The sequence below is a fragment of the Anopheles arabiensis genome, chromosome X, assembly GCF_016920715.1.
Source record: "Anopheles arabiensis isolate DONGOLA chromosome X, AaraD3, whole genome shotgun sequence".
NCBI lineage: Eukaryota > Metazoa > Arthropoda > Insecta > Diptera > Culicidae > Anopheles > Anopheles arabiensis.
The window spans coordinates 4,841,454-4,860,593 of record NC_053519.1 but is presented as its reverse complement, the minus strand read 5'-3'; the positions used below and the strand labels follow the sequence as shown (position 1 = coordinate 4,860,593).

Sequence of the window (19,140 nt, the reverse complement as noted above, 5' to 3'; positions counted from 1 at the left end):
GTATCCGCCCAGTGTCTTCTTCGCCAAAACGCCCCAGGCATGCAAACGTTCCATCTTCGCACCATAACGATCATACCGGCAGCTGACACCTGGCTGGTCCCAAGACGAGTCATTAGCGCCTGCTGCAACGCCCATTGTCTTTTTCAGTATCAACTGATCGCCGTCTGGCCCACCGTTTGCACTGCAACACAAACACACCCACACGTACATGCATCACGTGTGCATCACGTTGCATTTCGGAAGACTGATGCACGTGAATGTGCGATACGATTGAGCAACGAATGGGGTGAGGTGGCAAATTGTAGCGCTGAGAAGTGCTTTGCCGCGTCGAGTGACCCCAACAAATTGCAGCAAGGTGTCGCTAAGGGTGTCTTATGCAACACTTCAGTGTAGAGTTCAGGAAAACCTATTCCACACCTATCCTATTTGGTTTGGATTCGCAATCGAACCCTCTCGGACACTTGGTAGATTATTGGTAGGCGACATTTTTCCACTTCAGGCTGCTTGCAAACCTGCCTACCTCATCGCCGCAAATGGCACCCCCCCAATCTGGCAGCAGTAATTGAGGCAATGCTTTTTATTTGTTTTACAGTCCCTTTTTCCTAGCCACCCTTTCCGCCCCCTTTGCAGCTGCATATAATCAAAGCTACTACCTCCTTCTCCCCGCATGAGCCATTGTCGGTCGGACCGATTTGCACATTCGTGAAAGGGACACCGAAAAGGGAAAACGGGTTGCGGAAAATTGGTAGTTTTAACAGTTTGACGCCCCACCTCCTCGCGCATCTTCAGCAATGGGCGGTGGGGTATTGTTTCGAGAGGATCGGGGTGTGTGTGTGTGTGTGTGTTTGTGGGATTTGTGGGTGCATTATCCGGAGCATCTACGATCGCAAAACAAACGCGAGCGAACGCTTTGCCTACCGAAGCGAAGTGTCGAACGGTGCAATTGCATCTACTACTACTGCTTGCCTCTTAGACCCTAGTAGGGAGGGGTAGTCTTGGCGTTTGCTTGCAGTTGCAACACTTTACGTACCATTGTTTTTGTTTGATATAAAACGAATCCTATGCGCTTCATGCTTGCTTAGTGAATTGTAGCCCTTCTGCCAGCGCACATCGAAGGGATGTTTTGGAAGTGCCCGCGATTTGCACGGATCGTAGCTGAGTGCAAACAACTACTGATGCGGTGCTAGGGTGTACTAGTGAGAGTGAATCTGTGCTGTGAAGAAATAGGACTCCTTTTTGGAGGTGCAAGAAACAAACAAACATAGAACTCCTTTAAGAACTGGAAAGATCTACCGGGGAGCTCCTGTTATTTTCTGAAGATTGCTCGCTTGTGCAATTGCCACAACATGGCGCACGTAGTGACAGTGATGTGTTTAATGTTTATGGTGAGCACTATCAAACATCATCATGCCATCAACGCCGCAATCAATCAATAACTTCTTCAAGCTGTGGTTGGAAGATCTTGAAATGGAAAACCTCTGAACTTTTGTTGAATTCCACCCAATCCCATTTCAACATTGCCAATAAGTTGTCATGCGTTTTTTCAAGTTATATGTTTACTCTAGTAGATCTTTTGTGATATCATTGAGTTTGTAGTTTTTTTTGCAACATTGAGACATTGACTTCTTCAATAACAATTAAAGCATCAAGAATTCTACTTCAAACCCCAAATTCTGAAGAATTCTGCAAGAGAGTTCTGTTCTGTTCTGAATTCAAAGTCTACGCCACAGTTTTATCCCTATCTTTCAGACCCATTGCAGTGACCACAGTATCCATCTCCACTTATCCCTATCCTTATCCTTCCAGCAACTGGGCAATCTTGCCGCCCGTCCCGAACCGCCCGTGCTCGGTCCGTCGCCCGGTTCGCACGACACGGGCCCGGGAGGGAGCTCCCTCGGCTACAGCTACGGGCCGCCGGCGCCGCCCTCCCCATCCATCACGATCAACAGCTACGGGTCGGCCACGTCCGAGTACGGACCGCCGACGCAGGCACCCATCATACACAAGCACGTGTACGTGCACGTACCACCGCCGGAGCCGGAATATGTAACGACCAGGTAAGCCCGCCGTTGCGCAACGCATTTCCAAGATGCGTCAAAAACCGGAACGCAAGGATTTTGGCTGAGCCCCGTGGACGCGTAAAAAGGTCACAAAGGGGGGTGGGGAGCGATGGGTGCCACCCGGATCGCAAGCGAAAGCAGATCTTGAAGTATACACGCGAGGCTTTCCGGAGTGATAGAGTGCGGCTTGTCTCCGCCGTGTCTCAGCATATTGAAGTAGGTCCTCGAGGTCCCTACCCACCTTCAACCATCATCCGTTTCGATCTTTTCTCTGCTTCGTCGTTATGTGTGTATGTGTGTGCTCACATGATGGATGATGATAGGGCGTGGGATTGGGAAGATCCATAAGGTGGCAATTAAAACGAAGCAACAAAAAAAGAAGCACGTCCACGGCTGGTTGCGTCGGGGTGTTGCCGGGCGACTGATTTCACTTTCAGCTCCGAGTGTCATCCCTTGTCGGCGGTTTCGGTTGCGCAACTGGAGAGGAGAACCGCCGCCGCCGCAAGCACGATGACCTTTTCGGGAAGTCGAAGACGGGCCAGGATTGATTGAGTTCCTCCCTCAGCTTTCCAAAGCGCTTTTTGGTACGGATCGAAACGATCCGTAACTGCTAGAAGATATGGCCAACCACACACACACACACTCACACCGTCTTTAACAATTTCGACAACAACTTCTTCTTCCTCTTTCGGTTCCGCAGAAAACCGATCGTTGTGCCGCCGCCCCAGAAGCACTACAAAATCGTCTTCATCAAGGCGCCGTCGCCCCCGACCCAGGCCCCACCGGTGCTGCCCCCGATCCAGCAGAACGAGGAGAAAACGCTCGTGTACGTGCTGGTGAAGAAGCAGGACGAGCCGGAAGAGATCGTCATACCGACGGTTGCGCCAACGCCCCCCTCCAAGCCGGAAGTGTACTTCATCCGTTACAAAACTCAGGTACGTGTGCGTGTATGTGTGCCCAGTGTACCAAAACCAACCGTTGTTTACCCTCCCCCCTCCCCCCTCTTTTCCGCATCGCAGAGATCATCGGCCGAGCACGGGAGTAATGGCGGTGGACCATATCCGGAGAGTGGCGCGCCAACGCCTCCCACCGAGTACGGGCCACCGCCAGTGCCGAGCCAAAGCCCCAGCAACAGCTACGGTGTACCGCTATAGGTACATCCTGGGCGAGTACCTCTACCACAAGTATCTCAAGCTGTACGGTTTGCCGCCGGAAGCGGCGGACGACCACTGTTTGGGCTTGGTTTCGGACTGAAATCGGACTGATTGAAGCGCAAACACGTGCGACGGCGCAGCTGAATTTATGTTATGTTCAATATCTCTATATTTCTTCATTCACTCTATCTCTGTCCCGCGTTCGCTTCCCACCAAACGATACCCTCTCGCTCTGCTACGTCGTCGTCGTCGTCGTCACAGGTGTACTTAAATAGTGGTATAACACAACGAAAGAGAAAACAAAATGAAACGTCAAAACAAAACAAAAAAACAAGTACACTTTAACATGTGCTCTGCCACCTGGGTTCAAAGCATTCGGCTTGTGTGTCGCACACCATCGGTCTGCTGGAGAGCTAGAGGTCAGCCACAACAGCACCGGCAGCATCCCGCAAGCCGTAACGCAAGCGCGCGCGAGATAGAGAGAGAGCGCGAGCGAGTGAGCGAGCGAGCGAGTAATCGTCAGGGAAGCGATCGAGTGCGGCGCGTGCACGATCGTGCGGGAAAAGAGATGAAAACGTTTGAACCTGTCGTTTGAATAGAGAGGAGGGGAACGAAGGGGGGAGATAATAATAAAAAAGATGGCTGGCAGCAGCAATAGAGCGATAAATAATTTAACCGAGTATTAATTTGCTACGTGCTGCGGGTGTGTTCGGCGCACGCGCGTCCGCTTGGTGTGTACGCGTGTACGCCATTTCGTTTGCCTCTTCTTGGGGAGTTTTGTTCTTGCTTACATGCTAGAGAAAATTTGTCACCGCTTTTTGTTTTTGTGTCCTAACTTTTATCATTGTGTGTGTGTGTTTTTTTTTTGTATGTGCTATTATTCACATCTTTTTTCACCCTACTTTGCGAAAGTGGTTCGCATGTTTTTGGGGTATTTGTTTACAAAAATTGTACTAACTAAGTTGTTTTTTTTTTTTGAGAAAAAGAAAGACAAGATTTGAAAACGTTAAAGCAAGGTAAGTTTGAAAGAGGAAAAAACAAAACAAAAATGGCGAATAACAGAAGTATGAAGGAGTTGAGTCGGGCCCGAATCTCCACTGCGTCGCTAACGGGTGAGCGGGGCGCAGAGGACTACTACCAGGCGGGGGCTCAGGGCTTAGTGGTAGCCACCATGATGGTGCGCCGGGGTACCGTACTGCTGGGCGGGAACGTCTGCAATGGAACGGAGAGAAGAGCGAGATGGTTTAGAGATATATTGGCACTACAAAAATGGTGCGAACGGCGATGATCTTCACAGGCAGTTTTGTTTGTAGATTAGCGCATACGTGCGAATTCTTCCTTATTATTTGTCTCCAATGTTGAGGTAGGGCGGGGTGACGTTAGAAATTGAAAGTTTTGAATTATTGTGGTTAAGAACTACGAAGAAATGGTCTAACCGTAAAGTGTCAAAATCCCGAATTCCTGATAAGAGCATCAGAAACGGACACAACAAACAAATCCAAAACCGTGGGGACCCAAAGAGATGCATGTGAAAGCCGGAAGTGTAAACATTCCACCTCTAAGTGGACAGCGATAATGCGGGGTAGGAGGTGGGGCTTGTTGTCTCATTAATAATTCATGTGAACTTGGGGACTCCCCTCCAAAATCGATGATCGAAACCATCAAAATTAATGAGAGAAATGAATCGCCACCAGCCATCGGCTCGGCAATGAAGGAAACGGAACTGTGGGGGATGAGGGGATGCAATAAAAACAAATCTTGTCCGCCCCGTTGATGCCAGGGTGAGAGATGCTGCACACACTGCTAAACACAAGGAGAGGAGGGCGAGAGCGCAGTAGAAACGGGACGAAAGGGAAAGCAGAACAGCGCAAACAATGGGGAAGGAAAGTGCAAACCTTGCGCTGGATGCCTTGAGGATGCTTCCACTTCCACTCCTTCTCCTCCCGCAGCAAACCTACCAAACCGAACGCCACACGCCAGACATTATCGATTGTCTAAGGGGATGTGGGTGTGTTTGTGCGTGTGTGCGTGTGTGTATGTCATCCGGAGGGAGAAAAAGAAACTATCTCGGCCAGCGCAAAGCCTGGCCGATATGCAAACGAACGCGCACACGACCCCTTTACAGGGCGGAGGTGCGTCGTCCAGTCCTCGCCAGTGGGCAGCCGCACCAGACAGTGTGTCACCGCCCCGGCTGGCATGCGAGCAGTGCGGGAAAGCAGACAGCAAAGACAAATCCCAATGAAATGACACTTTGACAACGGTCATCTGCCGCCGTAAAACGCCGCACCACCCGAACCGATCGAACCTGCCGAGATCGAAACCGCTCATCGGCAAGTGAAAGTTCCTTCCACTCCCCCTCCGGGTTGGGGATCAATGGGGACGTTTGTTGTTTTGTTTCTTCGGGGCGTTCGTTGGTGTTGATTCCCTCAAAAGCGGCAATCTTAAAAAAATGGGAAGAAATCAAACTCCAAAGACTCTTCTCTTCTCTCGGGTATAGATCCGGGGATGGAGGGCACGGGCCGATATTGGAGAACGAGTTTCGTTTCCGAGGTTAGGGGTTAATGGCTTTTGGTGGAGGAATTTTGGGGTGACTTCCAAAACCGATGCAACTCCTACAGGCGCTGGGCGGATGACTTGCAGGCGCTGGTTGTTCAAGATCTGCCAGAACAAGACACTGAACTGACCACTCCATGGGGATACTTTCAGCTCGAGAATTCGTTAACGGTTTGCAGCACTTAACGGCAAACTAAGGGGGCGTTCGTTGGGAACATTTATAGGGGGCTCGCGGGCTCCGTTAGGGAAGACATAAAATCGTTTATGTTCTCCCGGGCTCAAAGCGTGCCCGAGCGAGTTCTTGGAAGACTTGATGGAAGATATGACAGCAGTCTCTGCTGTGCTGCTCTGCCCACCGCGTCCAATCGTGCGGTCGTGCTTCTCCTTTTAGCGACTGTCTAGAACCCTGAGGTGCGTCACCCGTCAGAACCACCAACTTTCACCACTTTTGGGGTTTTTGGTTTAGGGGCTCGAGCTTCGACCTGAACTGAAACTGAAAGCCTTCTCCCTGTCAACCGCCCTCTCTCGCCCTTCCCCCCCACCAACAGACAGAAATAGCCTTTTTCGGGTTCGTTAAACCTTCCCGCATACTTACTCGAGTGCGAATGGCCTCCGGCAACGGCAGAACTCTGGGCGACGGCTGCGCTCTGGGCGACGGCTGAGCTCTGGGCCGCACCGCTCGACGAGAGGAAGCCGAGACCGCCGGCATCGGCCTGGGCGGTGGCGGACGAGCCGACGTTGACGCCGACCGGGGCCTGCACCTCCTCCGTGTTGGTGCGGTACTTGATGAAGTACACCTCCGGCTTGCTGGGCTTGGTGACGGCCGGGAGCGGCAGGCTGATGTCGCCGACAGCCTCCGGCTTCTTCACCAGCACGTACACGATCGTCTTCTCCTCGGTCTGGGACTGCTGCAGGGCGAGCTGGGCGGCGGACGGCTGCTGGTGCGGCGTCTTGATGAAGATGATCTTGTAGTGCTTCTGGCGCAGGCCGGGCGCGACGATCTGCTGCTGGAACGACTGCTGCGGCTCTGGCGGCGGCACGTGCACGTAGATGTGCTTCTGGACGATCTGCTGCTGGGGAGCTGTATTGGTTTTAGGATTAGGAGGAAGAAGCAGAAAACAAGGGTTTACGATGCGGACTAGGACGTTGGACAGGTTGCGGGCTCGCACTTGTGCCTCACGTACCGACAAACGATCCGGCGTTGCTGAAGGCGTTAGCGTTGGACTGGGTGAAGGCATTCGCGTTGGACTGAGTGAAGGCGTTCGCGTTGCTGAAGGCGTTCGCGTTGCTGAAGCTGTTGGCGTTGGTGAAGGCGCCCCCGGAGCTCAACGTGTTGGCGGTGCCCGAGAACGAGCCGGTCACGGCGCCCGACAGCGTATCGGAAAACGAGGCGCCGGCCGACAGGGCCGCACCCGAGAACTGGGCCTGGTGTCCGAATTGCTGCGTGTGCGCCGGGACAGGCGCGTTGTAGTTGTACCCGCTGTGTCCACCGTGACCTCCGTGGTGATGGTGGCTGTACCCGCCGACCGGCGGTTCCGGGCGGGCCACAACGATGGCCACACAGGCTAATACCTACGAGGTACGGGGATTTCGGGGTTTGACAGTTGACACGGGCAGGCGGCAGCAATTGATAGCAGGGAGCGTGGAAAGAGAACAGAACAGAAACAGAAGAACAATTACTACGTGACTTTTCGATTGACGATTCTTTCTCTAGCTCTTTTTGCAAGCCCGTTAAGCCCTCCTGGATGCGTGGGAGCGAATGCATCGCAGGCCCCAAGGTTGGGAAGTTGGGGAGTTTTGGTGAGTATTGATTGAAGAAGTTGTGGACATCCTGGACAAACCAGGCATTGGCTGTTTGCACACTGTTTGCACTAGCCCGTGGGGGGACAGACGCACTGAGGACAGTGTTCGCCGGGCTCTAGGATATTATGGGCAACACACACCGTTTTCTGGTTCTCTTTTTTTTGCAAAAAAAACACAATTCTTGATCACTTGTACCACTTACCACTAAAACTTTCATGGTTGCTCTGATGCAAGCAGACGACAACGCACACACACACAAAAGCACAACACGTACACTCAGGCACAAGCACACACACACCAGCACACACTTGCAAGGCACTAGAAAAAGGATATGCGAGCCACCGGGCAGGATACTGTGGTTTGACCACGAGGAGCAGGTGCCGCTTTGTTGGTGATTTTCGTTGCTTTGAGGCTGGGAGCTCCTATTGAGCTGTCTCGACTGCTCGGCTGTCTGTGATGGTTGGATATTGTGGACGGGCCGCTTAAATATAGTGATCTTCCCCCACCGCACCACGGTAGCGGGCGGGGTCCTCCAGCCCGCCCCACAGCCCTCGCCCGGCGTTCGTGTCGCCAAACACAAAAGGTTTCGGCAACAAAACCTACCCGGGGTCCACGAGCGGGGCCCAGGGATTTTCGATGCTATGCCCCTACCCCGGCACTGCTGGATGCTGCTGGCATGCTCCTGGCGAAGGAGAGCGAACGAGAGAGCGAGTGTGCTCATGGTGCTTGAAGATGCCAGCAGGTGAGGTGAAGAGAGGGAGAGTCCCCGAGGGTCTCCGACGCAATCCCAGGTAACCGAAAATGCTTCGCTGAGGAGAAGGTGCAGAACAGGGACCGGGTCCGGGGAGACGCGCAGGAGCTGCGAAGACGATATTGGGAGAAACTGTGTGCGCGCGACAGGGAGAAAGTACCAGCTGGTGAAGAAGAACGAGGAGGAGGGGTTGGGGGTGGGGCAGGAGAGAGTGGAGTAGGGAGTGGGGGGATCGGGAGTTTTTTTCATGGCCCAAGCACAGCAAAGACAGGTTGGTTCACGCGGCACGTTGGGGTTGGTGGAGACACGCGTGTGGGCAGAGGCTTTTGATGCGCGGGAGAGAGTGAAAGAGAGTGAGAGTTTGACTTTTTTTTTACTTCTGCTGATCCCGGGGCGGGAATGTGCGAGATAATGCGAGCCCACAATAAAACCATAATATCATCATTCACACACAGACACACGCACCGTAGGCTTCGATCGTTTCATCATGCCATGGGACACACGGCGAGGTGGAGACCTTTAGGTGGAGATGGCATCTTAACAGCCAACAACGAACAACAACCACAACAACAGGTAGAGATGCGCATCTCCTCTTCCGCCGCTTTGCGTTCGTTCTTCTTTCGCCCTCTTCTCATCGTGCAGTGTGTGTGTGTGTGTACGCTCTGTTCCATCGGCTCTTGCAGTACATCTTGTACAACTTTGGGTGAATGCACGAGCCCACGGGTGGTGCGTCAAGATGGTGACGTAGCAGAACAATGTCTGGCGCACGTTGTCGAACAGATATAAGTGGGTTTGCAGGTTGGAAAATAGGTAACTGGATGGCGTAAAGTCTTGGCTCCAATTTCCAAGTTCAAAACATACTTAAAGCATGACAATAGGAATTCCCTATGTATATCACCAATAGTCCAACGTATCTGACCTGCTTCTGATATAAATTAGAGTAGATCCTAGAAGCTCCTTTACCAGTAGAATTAGACAAATTCCACAACCCATCACCAAAAACCCTAAAGGTTAAAGTTTCTCCAATATATTCACACCAACGTCGTCCATCATCCAACATACAGATGTCCAGACATCTTCTCGTAAGTGCACCCAGAGCTATTGTCCATTGTCGGCATTGGTCTTCCCTACTTTCCTTTGATGCGCTCTCGCACAGCTCTCCATTAAGAACGACCTGGCTAACGATCACTATCTTAGAGATTTATCGCAGTGCAGCTAATGTTGGGATAATAACACAACTCATTGGACCGATTCTAAAAAGAACGTTCAGAGGAATCTCTCTAGTATGTGCCCCATAAGGTCTTTTAGGCGTGGAGTCTTTCATCTTAGGGATGCTCTAGCTAAACCTGTTGGAGCATTCAGGAAACATCGAGCGTAACAATTTGGTCTCCGTTGACCGCACCATAAAGTATGAGCTGTAAACTGTCACTCAACGATGCATCTTTGCAGGAAGTCACATCGCAAAGGCAGCTTAGAGAAATTTGCCAACGGGGGAGAGCTTCAGTTAAGCGAGACAAAACCTGCTCCGTAAGTGAGTCATATGTAAGTAACAATTGCTTGTGGGAAAAATATAGCTTTTCGAGACTTGTTGTTTGTTTTCTTTCTTTTCCAGTGATATATCAGATTGTTGTGGTACTACCCTATCTTAAGGGTTATGAAACTTTACAATATATTTGGATACCTTATTATTCAGTAGATGTTGTAGCCTACGGTACTATTTTAATGTCTAGGAGCCAGAAGAGCCAGTCATTCTCAGAATGTGGGGAACCTCTTCGAAGGGTTATTGCTCGAAGAAGGCGTTCAGAAAAAAACGCTTCCCATCAACTTGATCGCTCAAACTAGCCTCTCTTCCGGCTTCGGCCGGACATCTTCGGAGCAACAAAATGACCATGATTACAGCCATGATGATGACACTCGGATCCTTGGCAGATCGTCTCCGTCTCGCGAGTTCACTTTCGCTTTTCTGGCCTACCCGGACGCGTTCCATCCTGGAGCTCCATCTGCTCCTAATCACACTCTTCACACCGGGACCGAAACAGAAGAAGAGGAAGAGGAACACGGGAGAAACAACAAACCCCAAAACCGGACCGGAGTGGTGACATTTTTGCTTCCGACCGACGCCTCCTTACATCGGAAAATTACCGTTTCACCGTTCGAACGATCATCGAGCACACGCATTCCTTCGCCCGTCGCCCACCTTCCAATTTGAAGCTCTAACTCTTGGGAGCGAGAGAAAGAGAGACGCAGTCCAGGAAACAAAACTAAGCCAAGGCAGCAAACTCTCCACACTTCACGCTGGAGTGTGTTTTAATTGTTTGATAAATTTACATTTCTCAAGCAGGGCTCGTTGGCACACGTTTTTTTGTTGTCTTTATTTTGGAGAGCAGACACCAGTGTAGGGGTGGGGTGCAGCAGACCATAGCAACCGTTTTTGTTTTCTTCCTCCGGCATAAACACGCGCCAAGCACCCTGCATCATCTGTTTCGGGGCCAGTTTGTCCTTTGTGTTGCGGTTATTGCGCGATGGTTGCTGGCGGTTTTCGGCCTTTCAGGTGCGTCGGTTGGCCGGTTGGCTTCGCTGTTTAGTGATATTCGGCATTATGCTTTGTTGCTTTCTTCTCCCCCCCCCTCCGCGTCCCCTGTCATCCCGGCGTCGTCTCCTTCAACGATTGGTGGAGTTCGATGTTGCCGGACTCTTCTCGAATGTCTCCCCAGGCCGTCCTGCTAAACGGGCCTGCGATTGAATAATGGAGCCCCGGAACCCCGCTTATGTCCCATGACACTATCCGGTCCCGTGTCCGGCTGGGACTACTTCAGGCGAGGCCCTGTTATGCGTTTTATTTGCTCCAAATCCTCCCGACAATGATAGCCCCCTAAATAATGGCATCCAATAATTGTCCTGACTTTCGTTTTGCGAGACTTCCGACTACGAGCGAGTTCCGGGACGGGTGCTGCATGGTTTAGAATTAATTTCTGTACACTCGTTAGCGTTCGGTTCCCCGTCGCGGTACAAATCGCAAGAATATACGGGCTGTTTCTTGGATTGGGTCGTGAGAAGCGCTCGTTGGGTAATAGGACCTTCCCCTCTGCCAGCCCCTTGCAACCACGAAAAGGCATTTGGAAATGGTGGGGAGCGGTGGCTTGGGGGATCTTGCGAACATTATACGTTTAAAATCGAAACCTCCGAAATCAACAGTTTGCGAAATGAAAGCCCGCCTTTGGAGTATCGGTCGTTGCAGTGGTCAAATTTCTAATCATATTGGGGTTTTTTTTGCTGATGTTTGTTTTTTTTGTTGCAAAAATAACACACACAAAATCCAATCGCCCATATGGACTAATTTCAACGCAGCAACCTCTTCCATCCCTGGTGGCCGCGGGGATGCTTCGCTGGAGGTTTATAACCGCTCGTCTAAATCTGGTCGCGTCACTATCACTATCGCGGGACAGATTTCTTTTTCCAGCAGGAGAGGATTTCTTGCCTCTCGTTGCGGTCGTCGTTTTTGCCGTCATGGTTGTAGTTATCTTGTCTCTTTATTTAAATGTCACGCGATTGAGCAAAACTGGTGGAACTCGATTTCGGATGCGTTTGTTTATTTAAGGCAGAGCCATTTTTGTTGCTGTTGTTGTTGTTGTTGTGTGTGTGTTTGCACGGGTCGCTTCTATTTGTAACGTTTATTCGCCTTCATTCGCCTCACACTGTTTACCTATTGTCTTGTGAGTGTGTGTGTGTGGGGGAGAGTGAAAGATTTCCTTTTTAAACTCAAACATGCGTGGTTTTTTTTTTACGTAAGCGCACGTACGCACATTTTTGGAGTTTTGTTTAATTAAAAAAAACGCCTAATCCACTCCTGCCGCAGCTAGGTTTTCATAAGTTCGTACCCCTCACCTCGCCGGTCTCTGTGATGGACAGTTGCTGTACAAACACATACCAAAAATCGTTGAAAAATCGTGCCCCGACCGTCGGAGCTTACCTTCGGGGTCTGGTGAACTTTAGCGCCCGATTCGTAACCGATGCGTAACCTAACCCTCAAAGTTGAGGGTGAAAGGTCAAGATGCTCTCCGGCACCTCATCGCAGCCCGGGGGATAATCTGTGCAAACTGCCTTTGCAGTTTTTTTTTTGTTCAGTTTGTTGTACAACATCAGCTTGTTTGCGCCTTGTTTCCTCCTCGCTCTCCTCCCCGTGGGATCCAAAACTGACGATGGCGATTGCCGGTAAGGATCGCACACGAGATGATATCTCGCTTTGTTGATGCCCTGTTTGGAATCTAATGCCCCGCTCGCTAATGAACCCAATCGTTCGGGGCCTGTGAACATAGCTGTTGATTCGTCACGGTCCCTTGCCGTCGTTAAGCCGCCAATAGCCCCATTATAAGACGTTGTCCTTTCAGTTGAAAGGACAGCAAAAGAAAGAGAATGAAGAGAGGGAACGTGTGTGTGAGAGAGAGATAAAGACTGTATGACAAGAGGTGTTGAGTTAAGGGTTCGAATTGTGTACGGACGGTACAAAAAAAAGATATGGAGATGAATCAAAACGGGTGTGCGTGATGTATCTGAAGAAAGACGGCTGCACGCAATGGAGAAATTGGCCTCATCCCCTCGAACAAAAGAGGGAGAGAGAGAGATCAAAAGGGCGGCTGAAGATGAAACGTCCGAAAATATGTGTCAGCAAGTTACCGCGCGAGACCTGGCGCTGGACTGGTATCTGGCGTTACCTAAGCACTTGGGCCGAAAATGGGCAGGCGAAGGGAGACGCGATCGGGGCGCAATTATGTCAATGGACATGCTTTCCGCCCGGGCCCGGGGGACAAGCGGGACAGAACAATTACGCTATCTCACGGTGTGACTTCGCTGCGCGAGACCTCACCGCGTGGCGAGAAGGTTGTCAAGTATACCGGTGGGGGAGATGAGCGTTTGATGCTGCGCTTATCTAATAGGTTAAGGTGAAATTGCCCAACCCGTCCCAGCCCACCCTTTCTCCATTCCTGCGCAATCACACCGACCTGCGTCCCACAAAAGGTCACGCGGCGCCCGAAGGTCATCTCCCAAAGAAGGGACGGTGAATCTGGGGAGCGGAGCCTACGAGTACCCGAAGTACCAAACCATCAACGGCACCAGCATCGCTTGCTCCTCTTCCGGGCTAGCATATCATATCGCGCTGGAAGAAATCGTCGACGCCCAGGAAGCGTCCAGGATGTCAGGAAGAAGCAAACAATGCGAAACCAACAACAACAACACCACCAACAGACCCTCCACCCAGTACGAGACACTACTGGGTTGACCGCTCGGTGACGACACTTTCGCTTTTTGCGCTCGATTTCACCCCCCCCCCCCCCCCCCCCATTCGTCGTGTGATTGCGTCTCCCGAGGGAGGGTTTGGGAGCGCTGAGGCATCTTCGATTTTATCGACATACGAGCCCATTGGCTTTCCAAATAAAAATAGGCAGCGGCTTTCTCGTGCCAGATATCTCCAAGTCGGTGGTGGAATCAGATGCTACTAGACCAAGCTGTGGCGATGGCGAATTGCCGTCAGTTACTTCCGTCGCCGAAAAACAAAAAAAAAACCCTTGGAAAGACGAAATGCCCAGCAGCCCGGTGGAATGGTGGGATGTTCCGAAAAAAAAGACGCGCGCATTACTCCAGATCACAATCGGGCGCGTGGTGAGGTAAGCACACTGCTCCTATCAGCCGACGTAATGGCAGGCGACGGCGAACGTATCATCTCCGCAGCGCGATTGATTGGGCACGCGGGCCTTCGGAAAATGGTAAAAGTCCCCGAGGGGCTGCGCGTTTCTAATGCGATATTTACGAGCCCGTTCGACGCCGTCACGCTAGCGTTGCCTGGAAAGCCGCAGAGGGGCAGGGCAGTAAAACCGACCCGGAAAGCTGGCAAATATTATGTGATATGCTAATAGCGGTGCTCTTTTTGTTGTTGTTGTTGAGCGACTCCATAGTTCCACAGATTCGCCGGGGCCAGCCACTAGCCCGAAGCTTTTACAGTGGACAGGGTTCAGGGATGAGTTTTGGTTTGCCAGATTCGCGCTTCCCATTTCACGCGCGACCTTGCAGACCCCACACATTCTTCGGGGCTGGGTGTTACTTTCACATCGCAAATTGCCGGCCATGCGTCGAGCGCGGGAGCATTATGCTTTCCACGCTAAAACCACACACATTGTGCACTAATTAATCCGCGTTTGACACTTCCGCGGCGAGTGCACACGTGCTAATTGGATGTTGCTGCTTTCGCCCCGCTAGCACGTTGCATCATACCACGATAACCACGTGGCGATGGCGACATAATCGGTTATCTTTCCCAAGTGCCCAAATCCTTTCCTTCCTTTCTATTCGTCTGTATGTGTATTTGTGTGTGATCTCTCCCTCTCTTATGGGCAAAGATCTCCTTTCTGCAAGCGTGTGTCTCAAGTGTGCGCACTACTACTAAGTGTGCAATCGTCCCGCCATTAGTGTACTCATCGGGCACTCGAAAGCTTGCACAGGGTGGTCACAATCGTTGCACAATAATCATCAGTATCACAAGAGATAGAGAGAGAGAGCGAGCGATGGCGGCTATTTGAATCGGAGCGCTGACACCCAAGTTCTCATCTCGAGTAGTATTTCCCTTCCCTCGGCGTCGCTTCTTCATCCCTCGAGAGCTGTCAAAAGCACACCGACCGCAGCCTGTTGGGTTTCAAACGGTGCTCTTTAACCATCGAGGCGTGTGTGCGTGTGTGTGTGTGTGCATTGGGTAATGGCGGGTGCCTGGTGTGATGATACCGTTTTGGATGGCATCGGTTTTGCGGTGGACACGATCGATTGGGTAATGTGGTAAACGGGTCGAGGCTTCCAGGCCCGGCCGTAGTCATAAAAGCCGCGCCGCGAGAGCGCACAGAAGCATCACTTCTCCACAGCGCACATAAGAAGAGGAGGAAGAAGAAACAAAGACGACAAACGGCAGTAAACACAAAAAAAAACAACAAACGCGAAGAGTTATGGATGCACCAACCCGCCTGATGCCATCTTTCTTTTTCGCTGCATGTGGATCAAATTGCGTAAGGGGCCCCGTTTGGATGAAACACGCTGGTGGATGAAAGCGGCCCCAGCAGGATGTGATGCGGGCATACCCCCCCTATTGGGAGAGAGATAGTGTGTGGGCAGGTGAATACCACACACACACACACACACTCACACACACACTAATTAGTCAAAACCAGGCGCTCAGGTCCTGTTTTGCGAGGCAATTTTTGGTTGGCATTCACTCCTCACACGTTTGCGCTGAAGTGCACTCGACTCTGATTTCAGGAGGAGCACGTCCAACAACCAACAAAAAATGGTCATGGCTTTGCAAACACAATCAACGACGAGTGATGACTTTAAAACAATTAACCACATGGCAAACACGTACCGAGTTGGTGGCCACCAGCGTCCATAAAGTCCTTGAGAATCTGGGACTCCGAATTGTTGTTAAATTAAAGTGTTTAGAGTGTGAAATTACAAAGCCATCGCAGTTATTGGATCATTTTCACGATAAACTCGTCTAGCTAGTTGAGTTTTCAGAAATAGTGTTGAGTTTGTCTGATTGAGATTTATGAATCTGAACAAATGTTTGAAATGATTCAATGAATCTGAATCTTAAAATATACATGAACCTCGAAAAAATCACAAATCTCTAGGGATGCAGGAATCTCAAAAGAATCATAGAGCCGGAACTTCTTCTTATTCTTCTTATTGGCTTAACCATCTACATGTTCTTGAAGGTCCATGTGAGGCTTGAACCCACCTGCCTGAACTCAGGATTGCATATAGTTAAGTCGTTCGAGTTGACCACTGTACCACGTGATGCGCATATTCAATATCTTGATAATCATGAATCTCTAAACCTTCAAGAATCTTCAAAGTTTTATAAATCCTTGAAGATTCGATTCGAGATTTGAATCACTCGTCTCTCAAGGTTCATATTAATGCATCTCAACGGTAGGTCCATAAAACAAAACACTACTCAGAAGTCTGTAGTAGCGAAAAGTTCTACAGGGGTACTATTACGACGGCAAACAAATTTGCGGGTCACACGAAGGATGCGGACTTCTAAAACAAACCCGCTCTCTTCTCAACCGTTCAACACTCATAAATAACCTACTCGCTAGTAGCTCTTCAAAGAAGTTTGAGGATCATTTGCCGCAGAAGGAGGTGAAGAGCTAAGAGAGATTTTCTTTCTTGGTCCGAATTTGCTTAACGAAAAAAGCAAAGTTTCTCTTAATGTTTGCAAATGCCGAATGGTTCGTTATTTCGCTTTACACGCCGTGTTCCCGGATACTAGATAAGGGTGATAACAAACCTCCTGAATTTACATTTATTTCAATTCTTGCTAGTGATTTGGGCGCGTCAACCGTACCCGTCAGTAACTTACATTTGTATATACCCGTGGGTTATACATTTGTGCTACGTCACGTCTCTTTCCAAGCGTCTCATAACCAACCAGTAATTCGGTGAGTTTCATACGAAGGACGATGGAGCTGCGACACGGTGTTACACGCAGAACAAAACATGCGAACTTTCTCTGCGCTGACTTCAACTTGTTTGACCACAAGCTGCAGGAAAGCAGACCAGACTACCGAAACAGGATTCAAGCAAATGGACTAACAAAACGAACATTAAGAGGCAGTTTGAATCGGTATAGTCCCTTGATTGCTTACGACTGAAGCCAACGTTGCAGTATTGTTCCAGATATTTTATAATTATCAATTAAGGGACAAGCAGATCGGTGGAACAACATATACGATGCATTAGTTGGTCGTAAAGTAGGATCTAAACCATTTCACCAGGGTGGTATCGTACCCAAGACGTTCTAGTTTAGTTAGCAAGTAAGCGCAATGGTTTACACGATCATCTGCCGCTTTCAGCACCGTATAAACAACTTCCATTGGAGCTCCCGTGGTAAACGCAGCATAACACTTCGATGCAAACTTCGACTAGATTAGTCTATAGACACTGCCGCTCGAGGGATGAAGCCATGTTGGTTTGTTCACAATCGAGTTTTGCATGCCGATCTCGAAGACATCCACCAAACTTCCTAATGTTTGGGTCATCCCAGAGCTGTCCAGCCAAAGTCATCGCAAAAGAAGCTGCATTTACCTGTAGCTTTGTTTGATTTGGACAGGTTTCAATTTTCTAAAAATACGCACCGCGGAAAAGTTAACGCGCGGCAAGAGCGAGCGAGATGAAACAAGAGGAAAGAAGAAAAACGAATAAAGACACCAGCGGGCGAAATCATGCCCTGCCCGTAAAGTGTGGACACAATTTATGCATAATTTATTGTTGCGCTCATCCCCACAAAACTCCGCAACAGCAAACTTTCGCGACAACCCGACAAAGGGGCCTGCGAAACTTTGAGTTGCTTCTCCTTTTTTTTTGCTGCTGCTGCTGTTGCTGAGGCCTGTGGAAGACAGGATCGCTGGCGCGGGTGCAAAACTTTAGCCACTTTCTGCTGGGCGTATAAAGGGTGAAATCTGTGCACACGGAGCAAGTAACATGAGCGGTCGCGGTCGTCGGTTTCGGCGTCCTGTGTCCCCGCGTTCCCAAAAACTGCTTAGTATCGTTTCCCTTTGCAGACTGGCTCCAGCATTCGGCACATCATCGGTACGTCCGCCGGCGTCGTTCCGGTGCACCGTTTGGCTGTGCCGCCGGCGAGCAGCCGCCGCCGATAGTCGAGCCAGGCCTGGTCGCGCAGGTACCGCCGGTACAGCTCGTCCCGCCCCGGTATCGCACCGTCGAGGTAGAGGCGCAGCCGCTGCCACGTGTTGCCCACGTTCTGGCGCTTCAGGAAGAGCCAGCAGCGGGGCAGCAGCAGACACTGGGTGCGGGTGCGGGCCACGATCGTGCGTTGCTGGTGCCGCTCGCCCAGCCCAAACACGGCCCCGCACCGCAGCGTCCCGACGTCCACAAACTGATGCACGATCGGTGCGTCCTGGGTAGGTGTCTGGGTGGAGGGAGAGAAGGAAAGCGTTAGATTGCTGTCCGAGTCGTTGTCGACCCTCTGTTGGAGCCCCCCACCATACCGTAAGAAAGCACGTCGCATTGGCTGGATCGTGGCGAAGCGTTCCGGTTGGTGGGCTGGTGGCCGCGCCCGCCGTAAACGTTTCGTGCACATGGCGCACCGTCTCGAGCTGCTCGTCTGGTGCCGGAGGCCCCATGGAGGCGGGCGGTGTGGGTTGGTCCCGGTCGCCCGCCGGACTGGCCAGACGAAGCGTTCCGCGCACCAGCGGCAAACACTGGAGCATCATGCACTGGCCGCTCAGCACGAGGTAAGCGAACGGGAGCGGCAGCTCGAGCGGTATCGTCTGCTGCGGTGCGTACTGTACCACCCGGGCGAGGACGCTGCACTCACGGATCTACAAAAAAAAATATTGTAAATAAATAGGAGAAAAACGCAAGACAGACAGAGCCGCTTCTGCACAAAACACAAACCTGATCTTCGGTCCAGTGCCGGAAGTAGGCGAAGCGACCGAGCGTATCCCGCAGCTGCTCGTAGCTTAGCCGGACCGTCGATTGACCGGTGTTGCCCAACGGGTCGCTCATGCTGCACTGTTCGTAGGCCGGCGAACCAGGCGCACACACTCGAACTCGTCCCGCCAAGCACTGAGCCGGCGACCGCGTTACTTACAGCGCCACGGAGGGTTGCCTGCTCGGCCTGACTTGTTCTAGCGAAGGATTGGGAAGAAGGGTATAGGTAGTGGGTGGGTGACGTGATGCGAGTTTTGCCAAAGTTTGTTCCTGCATGTTTCCGCAAACATTGGCAGGGTTTGCCAGTAATGGTTTCGTCCTTTCG

The 19,140-nt window shown here is 51.1% G+C and overlaps 3 protein-coding genes across 3 annotated transcripts; 1 reads left to right on the top strand and 2 right to left on the bottom strand.

Moving 5' to 3' along the window:
- Positions 1-1,015: 1,015 nt before the first annotated feature.
- Positions 1,016-3,869, top strand: LOC120906703 (leucine-rich repeat extensin-like protein 2). The gene is made up of 4 exons (XM_040318574.1): positions 1,016-1,385; positions 1,807-2,057; positions 2,761-2,995; positions 3,080-3,869. The coding sequence occupies exons 1-4, from the start codon at positions 1,347-1,349 to the stop codon at positions 3,212-3,214; spliced, it is 660 nt and encodes a 219-aa protein (XP_040174508.1). The 5' UTR covers positions 1,016-1,346; the 3' UTR covers positions 3,215-3,869.
- On the bottom strand, positions 3,360-8,012 carry LOC120906702. Its single transcript, XM_040318573.1, has 4 exons — positions 7,773-8,012; positions 6,952-7,339; positions 6,363-6,848; positions 3,360-4,426 (listed from the first exon to the last, which is right to left on the bottom strand). Exons 1-4 carry the CDS (start codon positions 7,785-7,787, stop codon positions 4,371-4,373), a joined length of 945 nt encoding a protein of 314 aa, XP_040174507.1. The 5' UTR covers positions 7,788-8,012; the 3' UTR covers positions 3,360-4,370.
- Positions 8,013-17,623: 9,611 nt separating this feature from the next.
- Positions 17,624-18,932, bottom strand: LOC120906417. Its single transcript, XM_040318087.1, has 3 exons — positions 18,780-18,932; positions 18,371-18,703; positions 17,624-18,291 (listed from the first exon to the last, which is right to left on the bottom strand). The coding sequence occupies exons 1-3, from the start codon at positions 18,888-18,890 to the stop codon at positions 17,902-17,904; spliced, it is 834 nt and encodes a 277-aa protein (XP_040174021.1). The 5' UTR covers positions 18,891-18,932; the 3' UTR covers positions 17,624-17,901.
- Between the last annotated feature and the right edge of the window lie 208 nt (positions 18,933-19,140).